Source organism: Polychytrium aggregatum, assembly GCF_025602895.1.
Source record: "Polychytrium aggregatum strain JEL109 chromosome Unknown BJ171scaffold_151, whole genome shotgun sequence".
NCBI classification, from domain to species: Eukaryota; Fungi; Chytridiomycota; class Chytridiomycetes; order Polychytriales; genus Polychytrium; species Polychytrium aggregatum.
Genome location: NW_026516353.1, coordinates 81,068 through 91,017, shown reverse-complemented (window position 1 = coordinate 91,017; position 9,950 = coordinate 81,068). Strand labels below are relative to the sequence as shown.

The window sequence follows — 9,950 nt, the reverse complement described above, 5'->3', positions numbered from 1 at the left end:
CGCAACGCCTTCGGTTCGATGTGATCAGGTCTCCACATCAACCACTTATCCTTGGCTTTCCTTGGTTGCGCACCGCCGAGCCCAAGATTGTCTGGTCTCGCGGTCTTCTTTGTCTCCCTCCTTCTGTTGATTCCGACCCCTCTCCATGCACTACTTCTCTTTCGTCTTGCTCCACTTCCTCCAATGTCACTCCCCTTCTTGATGATTCCACTCCTTTGATTGATCTAAGCTCCTCTCCTACGCTCCCACCTTCGTCTTCCCCTTCTTGTCTTGTTCCTCCCGAACCCCTTCGCTCTTCCCAAACCCCTTCTTCTGTTGTCAGTTCTCTTTCCCTCCTTGATGTACCTCCTCCTGTTGTTTGTTCTTCGGACATTGTTCAGAATAAAGTAACCGTCGAACATTATTCTGACCTTGTCCACGCCCCTCCTCTCAGCTCGGACGCTCCTCTCCGCGTCTGCAGCATTGATTACCGCTCGATGCGCGAGTCTTTGGATGCATGCAGGCATGGAACGCAACCCCTGACCATCTTTCAGGTCCATGTCCTGCCCACTGACGAGCCGAGCACTGCGACTGTCGAAGTGCCTGCGGAGTACAAGGACTTCCTGTCTGTTTTCTCTAAACAGGAAGCTGACTCCTTGCCTCCGCATCGCCCTTATGACTGCCCCATTGACTTGGAGCCGGGCAAGTCGCCAAAGTTCGGGCCTCTGTACTCACTGTCCGAGCCCGAACTTCACGCTCTGCGTGACTATCTCGACGAGAATCTTGCCAAGGGATTCGTTCGTCCTTCGTCGTCCCCAGCAGGCTCACCAATCCTCTTCGTCAAGAAGAAGGACGGCTCACTTCGTCTTTGCGTTGACTACCGCGCACTGAACGGTATCACGGTAAAGAACCGTTACCCTTTACCGCTGATCGGCGAGCTGCTGGACCGACTTCGAGGCGCGAAGGTGTTCACTAAGCTGGACCTTCGTGGAGCCTACAATCTGCTGCGCATCCGCTCCGGGGACGAGTGGAAGACAGCTTTCCGTACTCGATATGGGCACTTCGAGTACTTGGTGATGCCCTTTGGGCTCACCAACGCGCCAGCGACGTTCCAGCACTTCATCAACGACGTCCTGCGCACCGAGTTGGACCAGTTCGCAATTGCGTATCTTGACGATATCTTGATCTACAGTGCTGATCCGTCGCAGCATGTAGAGCACGTCAAGCAGGTCCTCTCGAAGCTCCGAGCTGCAAAGCTGTATTGCAAGCTGGAGAAGTGCGAGTTCTCCAAAACCTCGGTCTCGTTCCTTGGTTTCATGGTCTCGCCCGAGGGCATCGGTATGGAGCGATCCAAGCTCTCTGCGATCTTGGATTGGCCCATACCGCGCAACATCTCGGATCTTCGATCCTTTGTCGGGTTTGCGAACTTCTATCGACGCTTCATCGATGGATACGCAAAGATCGCGGGGCCCATGACTCGGCTCTTCCGGAAGACGCATGGCTTCCAGTGGTCCCGCGAAGCCGATAAAGCATTCAGATCCTTGAAGGATGCCTTCGTTTCGGAGCCCGTTCTGGTGCATCCGGACCCATCCAAGCCGTTCGTCGTAGAGTCAGATGCGTCGGACTTTGCGCTTGGATGCGTGCTCTCCCAGCGGGGTGCTGATGATCGCCTTCATCCTTGCTCGTTCCATTCGCGGACACTCTCGAATGCTGAACGTAACTACAGCATATACGAGAAAGAGCTGTTGGCGATCAAGGAGGCTTTCGAGGCGTGGCGACACTACCTCGAAGGCGCCCAGCATCCCGTTGCCGTTCTGACCGATCACAAGAACTTGGAGTACCTGGCAACGGCTCGCATCCTAAACCAGCGTCATGCACGGTGGTCCCAGTTCTTGTCTCGGTTCGACATCCGCATCCAGTACCGTCCTGGTGCGAGGAACGGCAAGGCCGATGCCCTGTCTCGTCGCTCGGACTACATCCCTTCGTCGGCCTCCGTGTCGAGGGATCCGCCTCTGCTTCTCGATCCTGCCGCGGTGATACGCGTGCTCCGAAGCAGAGACGCCCGCTCTTCGGTTGCAAGTCGCAGTGACCCTGTGGATTTGCTGCAGCTCATAGCCGAAGAGCAGGCTCGGGATCCCGGTCTAGACAAATACCGTCGTGACCCGAAGTTCGTCTGGAATGGCCAGTACCTCACCTTCCAGAACAGGATTGTGGTCCCAGAGTCGTGCCGAGTTCCGGCGCTCAAGTCGTGCCATGACCCAGTCGCTGTGGGTCATCCAGGCATCCGACGGACTCTGGCTCTGGTATCGCGACAGTTTTGGTGGCAAACCTATCGGAAAGATGTCAAAGAGTACGTCTCGACGTGCGACACCTGTGCACGCTCGAAAGCTCCGCGACACAAGCCGTTTGGGTTCCTGTTGCCACTCCAGACAGCCGATCGACCCTGGGGGACACTGACCATGGACTTTATCACTGATCTGCCAAAGTCCAAGGGTCACACCTGCATCTTTGTGGTGGTATGCAGCCTCACAAAGATGGCACACTTTATGTCCTGGCGTTCACTGCCGTCGGCGGAGGAGACTGCGTCACTGTTCCTCGACAATGTCTTTCGTCTCCATGGCCTCCCCGACACAGTGGTTTCAGACCGAGGAAGTCAGTTCACCTCTCGGTTCTGGAAGGCACTCTGCACGCAGCTCGGGATCCAAACCAGTCTGTCCACGGCCTTCCATCCCCAGACCGATGGACAGACTGAGAGGGTCAACCAGGTCATCAACCAATACCTGCGCTGTTACACGTCGTATCAGCAAGATGACTGGGCCGAGCTGCTGCCGTTGGCCGAGTTCTCTTACAATAACCTCGAGAACTCGTCAACACATGCCTCGCCATTCTTGGCAACCTATGGGTTCCACCCAAGGTTCGAAGTCCCCGTTGTCGCTGGCGGCCCTGATGTTCCCTCTGCCACGGAGAGGGTTGAACATCTCCAGCGGAACCTGGCACTGTTGAAGGAGAATCTTGAGAAGGCAAAGTCTGACTACAAGCACTTCTCAGATCTCCGGAGGTCCCAGGCTCCCGACTTGCGTCCGGGCGATCAAGTCTGGGTGCTGACTCGTAACATCAGCACCACTCGCCCAAGCAAGAAGCTGGATTACCAGAGGATTGGACCATTCACCATCCTCGAGGCCGTCGGGACATTGGCTTTCCGCCTGGACTTGCCAAAGGACATAAAGGTGCACCCGGTGTTCCATGTGTCTCTTCTTGAGCCCTACAAGAAGAACTCGCTTCCGGGTCGGGTGCAAGCGCCGCCCCCTGCGGTGGTCATCGATGGGAACTTGGAGTGGGAGGTCGAAGAGATCTTAGACTCCAAGTTCGTGCGCGGAAAGCTGCACTATCTCATCGATTGGAAAGGCTACCCGGTCACCGATCGAAGTTGGGAGCCCGCCGACATTGTCTTTGCCCCAACGGTGGCCGCGGAGTACCACCGACGCTACCCAGACAAGCCTGGCCCCAGGAGAACTCAAGATGGAACACGCCGTAGTTTAAGGAGGAGATAGTGTGATGACCAGCATCACAACGGACCAATGAGATTGTCCCGCATGCTCTCGCCCTCCGCACCAATCATGAGTCCCCACGTGTTTGTTTGCCCCCATGCATGAGCACGCGCCGTTGCCACCCGCGTCTACTGGTTTCCTGCCTCCCCCACCGCTCGGCACATGTCCCCGGGCTGTGCCAAGCCTCTCTCGCTTGCACACCAGCCACTCTCGCACCCCCTTCTCGCTTCTCTGTGATGCTCCACCCTTCTCGCCCACTTTTGCCCCTCGACCTTCTCCCGGTCTATAAATAGCCCTGCATGTCTGAGCCTATGTTGAACACCAGTTCGAACAAAACTTGTTCTTTGGTGTTCGGGGCTAAAAGCTAATAAAGCTCATACCAAGCACTTGGTCTTCGTCCTTGCGCTTGTTCACTCCTTACACTTCTGCAGCGCGTAGATGATCGCAAGCTGCTCCTTCTCGTGCACGGGATAGTTGATCTCGTGTTGGGACAGTTTGCGCGACTCGAAGGCAACGGGCCTTCCCTCCTGCATCAAAACAGCTCCCACCGCAAAGTCGGAGGCGTCGGTGTGCACGGAGACATCCGTGTTCGGGTCGAACACAGCGAGGACAGGAGCGTTCGTCAAGGCGTGCTTGAGGGTCTCGAACGCTTGGCGTTGTGGGTGGTCCCACACGAAGGGGCACTCTTTGCGGAGTAGGTCTGTGAGTGGACCGGCAGTGCGCGCCAGATCGGGGATGAATCGGCGGTAGTAGTTGACGAGACCGAGAAACGACTGCACGTCAGAGACGCATGCGAGCGGCGGCCACTCGACCACAGACTTGACCTTGGCGGGGTCGACTTCGATTCCTCTTCCTGAGACAACGTGTCCCAGGAACGGGACTTGATTCTTGAAGAACTCACACTTGGACAGTTTGGCATACAACTTGTGCTCGCGTAGCTTGGCCAGCACGCGGGCGACATGACCTTCATGGGTCGCTTCATCCTTGCTGTACACAAGGATATCATCCAGGTACACGATGACAGAGTTGTCGAGCTCTTGGCGGAACACATCGTTCATCAGCTGCATGAACGTGGCAGGTGCGTTCGTCAATCCGAACGGCAGCACTAGGAACTCGTACAGTCCGTAGCGAGTCCTGAAGGCGGTCTTGTGGACATCATCCTCGTGGATGCGGATCTGATGGTAGCCTGAGCGGAGGTCTATCTTGCTAAAGACCTTTGCTCCACTCAGACGATCCATCAACTCGTCGATCCTGGGCAACGGGTAGGTGTTCTTGATGGTCTGTTTGTTTAGTGCGCGATAGTCGACGCACATCCTGAGATCACCTTCTTTCTTCTTGACAAAGAGCACTGGTGCACCATACGGTGACTGGCTCGGGCGGATGAACCCATGGGCGAGGAGGTCATCCAACTGGCGCTTGAGTTCGTCCATCTCCGTCAGCGACAGTTGGTACGTCGGTCTTGACGGAGGCGACGAGCCTGGTTCGATGTCGATGCGATGATCGACGGTGCGTTGGGGTGGCAGGCATTGTGGCAACTGGTCGGGGAATACGTCCTTGTACTCGTCGAGCAGCTTGGTCACCACAGGCGGGGGACCGGGACCGGCTTGGTCGGTGTCGTCGACCTCACGCACGACACAGAGGAACGACGTGTCCTTCTTGATCAGCCTCTTGAATTGCATGGCTGAGAGGAGAGGTGGCATGTTGGGTGAGGCCATGCCCTGCAGGACAATGTCAGGGCCAACACGGACAGTGCGGCCTTTCCAGTCGACGACTGGAGTCGGCTCGGCACGAGCAAGCCAGCTCATGCCGAGGATGGCATCGAACTTGGTGTCGATCACTTGGAACAACAGGACAGGATGGTACTTGGGATGGAGGGCCACTCGCAGGACCACTTGGTGTGTGCACTGCTGCACACGATCGTCTGCAAGCGCCACACTCATCGGCGACTTCTTCTTGGTTGCATGTATGTTGAGCTCCTGGAGCAAGCGTCTGCTGACAAAGTTGCAGCTTGCTCCAGAGTCCACCATCATTCGGACGGTGTGACCTTGGACGGTGGCAGGGAGGTACAGCAGGGACTCTTCATGGTCCTCCTGCACAGCCTCCTGCACCATGACTTGACTTGGGGGAACGGGCGACACTTGGTCTTGGTTGGCTTCATCACGGCCACTCGGACATTTTGGATAGGGTTCGGCCATTGCGGGGGCCTGCGGCGTCAGCACGCCATTGCACACGACGTCCACGGCTTGCGGACACATGTCGGAAGCATCCGACACACACGACTTGACAGGGGTGAGGGCACAGGCGGTCCTGTCCCTCAAGGGTTCTTGATTTTCTTTTTTGTTTTGGTTTTCAATTTTGGTTTTCTCTTCACGTTCGTGGAGAGGCAGGCGGCTTGCGCCACCATGCACCTCTCGCACGACGCACAACACTTGGTTTGTTTCTCCTTCGGGGGAGGGGGCGAGGTGAACTTCCTCTGGAGACGCGTGGACTGCATTGAGCAATCCACGGCGTTGGTCTCCTACTAGGGCTCCAGAGCCACCTAGTAGGGTCGGCCGTTTCCCGACTTCATGGGGCACTCCTTGGCCTGGTGTCCCGGTCGGTGACAGAAGAAGCAGGAACCATGGCGGAGGTCCTCCTGCTTCTGTCTGTCCTTGGGGGAGACAGTGGCAGCTTGCTGGAACCGGGAGCGGGGAGGGCCACGAGCCTCCATGGCGTTGACGTCAACGTCCATGGGCTCAGGCATGGGTCTTGCGGGCGGGGCCGGGCGAGGCGGACGGGCTGGGACGTGATGAGACCGATGGCCGCCTGCCAGCTGCGGGTAGAACTGGCGGCCATGGTACTGGACGTTGTCGAGGTTCTCGGCAACGTCCATCATCACGTCCAGGGACTTGCGGGCATCAGGGTTGCTGGCGATGTACTCTCTGATCTTGGGCTTGAGGCCCTTCTGGAAGAGGTACATCGCATCAGCAGAGCCCAGCTCCTCAATCTGGGAGGAGAGGTCTTCAAACTCCTCGATGTAGCGGGTCACAGAACCACGCTGCACGAGAGAGTATAGCTTGTCACGGGCAATGAGTTCAGCATTGGGGCTGCCGAAGCGGCGACGGAGGCGGTCCTTGAAGTCGTCAAACACACCTTCGCTCTGCTCGTCGAACCCTTGGCGGCGGTACCAACGGTACGCCTGGTCCTTTAAGCAGAGCTTGGCGGCGACGATGTGGTGGGTGGGGGCGACTTGGGCAGCATCGAGGTAGTCCTCGAGTTGCTGCAGCCAGTCCTCCACCGAGGAGGAGCGGCTCTTCCCAGTAAACACTGGGGCACGGAAGGTCTTGAGGAAGGCTTCCGGAAGTGGGCGGGGGTTGCTCATGGCAGGGGCAGGCTCCAGGGACAGAGAGGAGAGTCGGTCGGCAAGAGAGGCGGGATCCAGCTTGAGGATCTAGAAAGAGGACAAACAGGACGAAAACAAGACGAGGATTTCCGATGCTACCATGTAACGTCCACTACTGGGACGTTGGGGCAAGACGGGGAGGGAGGGGGTACAAGACAAGACAGGACGGGGCAGAACAGGGCGGTGCTAGGCTACTCTAGCGGACGGGTGAGCTCGGGGAGCACTTACGTTTATTCACGATAAAACCGAACTCCAGACAAACGGGGGGAACGGGGGCAACCCGCAGGTATACCCTGCGGTGGCCTGCCTGCGGTGCGTGAAAACGCAAAGCGCAGCACAGGTCACGACCCACTGCGCCGCGCAGTACGCGCAGTACGCGCAGCACAGCGTCGGAGATACCATCTCCTACAGGTTATGTCGATGCCGTGGCGAGGGGCCTGAATGTCAAGCAATCGGTCTCTGTCGCTGCCGACTCGAACGTTGACCTCACCAGCCCCGTATCGGTCATCGATGGAGTGACACTGCAGTCTGGCGACCGGGTGTTGCTGATGGGCCAGACGCTTCCTGTGCAAAACGGCATCTTTGCCCTCGGGACCGGCGGATTCCTGGCGAGAACGCTGGATTGCCCACCGGGCACATCTGCCATCGGCATTTTTGTGTTTGTCGACCAGGGCACATATGCCGAAGTCGGCTTCATTGCCTACTCGAGCACCGACCCATGTATCGTCGGCACCGACCCGGTCGAGTTCAGCAAGTTCTCGGGCACCATCTTCCTTGCGGGTATGGGCCTGGAGAAGGACGGCATCACCTTCAATGTCAATCTCGGTGCCGACTCTGGCCTCTCGCTCACTGGAGGCACTCTCCAGATCGACCCGTCCATTGCTGGGTCGGGCATTACCTTCAGTGGCGGCGTGCTCTCATCGACGACAGCGGTGAGCGTCGGGACCCTCACGACCGGCGTGTGGAATGCAAGCACCGTTGGGGTCGCTTGGGGAGGGACGGGTATCACCCAGGTCAATCCAAAAAGTCTGGTCTATGGGTCGTCGTCCTCGAGCACAGGCCCACTCGAAAACTCGCCGAATCTCACATACGATTCAAGCATCCAGACCCTCTTTCTCTCCGGGCTGCCCATCGTGCCCAATACAGGCGCAACGGCGCTCGTGGTCAACTCGTCGTTGTCGGTGTTCTCGGACCACATCGAGCTCATGAACCCGCTCTCCATCAGCCAGGGAGGAACCGGGTCGAGGGCGGCGGCATTCACGAGCAACGGTATGGTCTATGTGTCCAGCGGCGGCGGTGCGCTTGTGTCGACTCCAGGGTATACGGCCGGGTCTGTGGTCATTGCCGATTCCAATGGTGTGCCTCGGCCGATTGCGGGTGCTCAGCTGCGGGCTGAACTCGGGCTGGCAATCGAGACCGATGTGCAGGCCTATTCGAGTGTGCTCGACTTGCTCACAGCGACAGGCACCCCGAATGCCCAGGACATGATCGTGGCTACGGCGAATGGTGTCTATGCCCGGCAGACACCAAGCCAGGTGCGAGCCAACTTATCGCTCGGCACCATTGCGCTGCAAAACACCGTTGGGGACTCAAACTGGGCTGGAGGGCCGCTGTCGATCGGCAATGGAGGAACGGGCAGGACCAACTTTACAGATACAGACGGCAGTGTCCTATGCACTGTGGGTGGAGCGCTGGTCACCCAGAACCTGCTCACAGTGGGGTCGTCGCTGGCGGTTCTTGGGGTGCCGTTGCAGGTGGGGTCGGTCGTTGCGCCGTCTGGCAGCTATCTCGGACTCAATGGATATGCACAGATCTACACCGATCACGCTGTGATTCCGCATCTCCAGTCGACACTCGTCGAGTCCCAGTCGCTCTCTGTGTCTGCGGCGACGGCAGATACCCTGGTGCTGTCGACATCGCTGCAGTGCCCTGTCGGAAGCATCACGACGCTCACATCCAACACGTTGAATGCACCGACCATCTACACCAGCTCGCTCATGGGCAGCAGCATCTCGTTTCAGAGCACGCTGACGGGGCCGACGGTGACGCTGTCGTCTTCCCTCACGGCTCCGGCGGTGGCCACGGATGCCATCAACACAGCGACGTCCGGCGGCACCCTCATGCTCCAGAGCGGTGTCATCGAGGCTACAAACTCGGCTGTGACGATCCAGGCTCCAGCGACGTTTAACCAGGATGTGTCGTATGCGAAGAGCGCTACGATCGACGGGGATGTCACGATCAACGGCAATCTGGCTCTGAACGGCGGGTTGGCATGGAATGGGACGGTGATCATAGAGCCTACGGTCGGCGTGGCCAGTATATTCAATGCGACCTCGGTGGTGGTGTCGAACTCCAAGGTGATCAATACCCTCAACGAGGTGCTGCTGAGCGTCGTGTTCCAGGTGACCCCGAGTGCGGCCAATATCCAGTGCACGTTCATGTTCTCGCTGCCGGGCATGACGAGCCCCCTCACCAACGCATTCGATGTGATCGCATGCGCGAGTGGATGGACGGACACGTATGTCATCCTGCAGAACCTGCTGGTCTGTGGAGTGGCCAGCAGCGACTCGTGCTTGCTGCAGTTCCAGGCGGCCGGGACTGATGTGCACTACATCCAGGTCATGGTGCGGTATACCGCTCCTCAATAGGGGATGATGTGAGGGATAGCTCCTGCGTGTTCTCCACTTTGACTGCACACTTGACTGATCAGTTGTTGCTGGGGTGAGTGGATGGTGGGGTGTCGAAAGAGGGAGCGCGTTTTGGATCAGAAGAAGGGATCCTGACTAGGGCAAGGGTTGGGCCGGCGCTCCCCAATCCACAGTTGATCCGTGGTTTGCGGCGAGCTGGTTAATGATGTTTTGATAAACATGAATTTCAGATTCGAATCTGTTAACAGTGAGATAATGAAGTATCGCGAGCTGTGAATGAGTGAAAAATTGAAAAAATGGTTGACGATTCCGGATACTCTCGTATAGTGTACTATTGAATGTGGATTCACTGCAATTGACATGGTTTTTTATAGCAAATTGAAGTTCTGAATC

General features: G+C 57.6%; 1 protein-coding gene across 1 annotated transcript; it reads left to right on the top strand.

Annotated features, from left to right (window-relative positions):
- Positions 1-7,337: 7,337 nt before the first annotated feature.
- On the top strand, positions 7,338-9,713 carry BJ171DRAFT_616329 (uncharacterized protein; the record flags this gene model as incomplete). Its single annotated transcript, XM_053115351.1, has 1 exon — positions 7,338-9,713. A coding segment is annotated over one exon (2,220 nt), but the record flags the coding sequence as incomplete, so codon positions are not given.
- Positions 9,714-9,950: the final 237 nt, after the last annotated feature.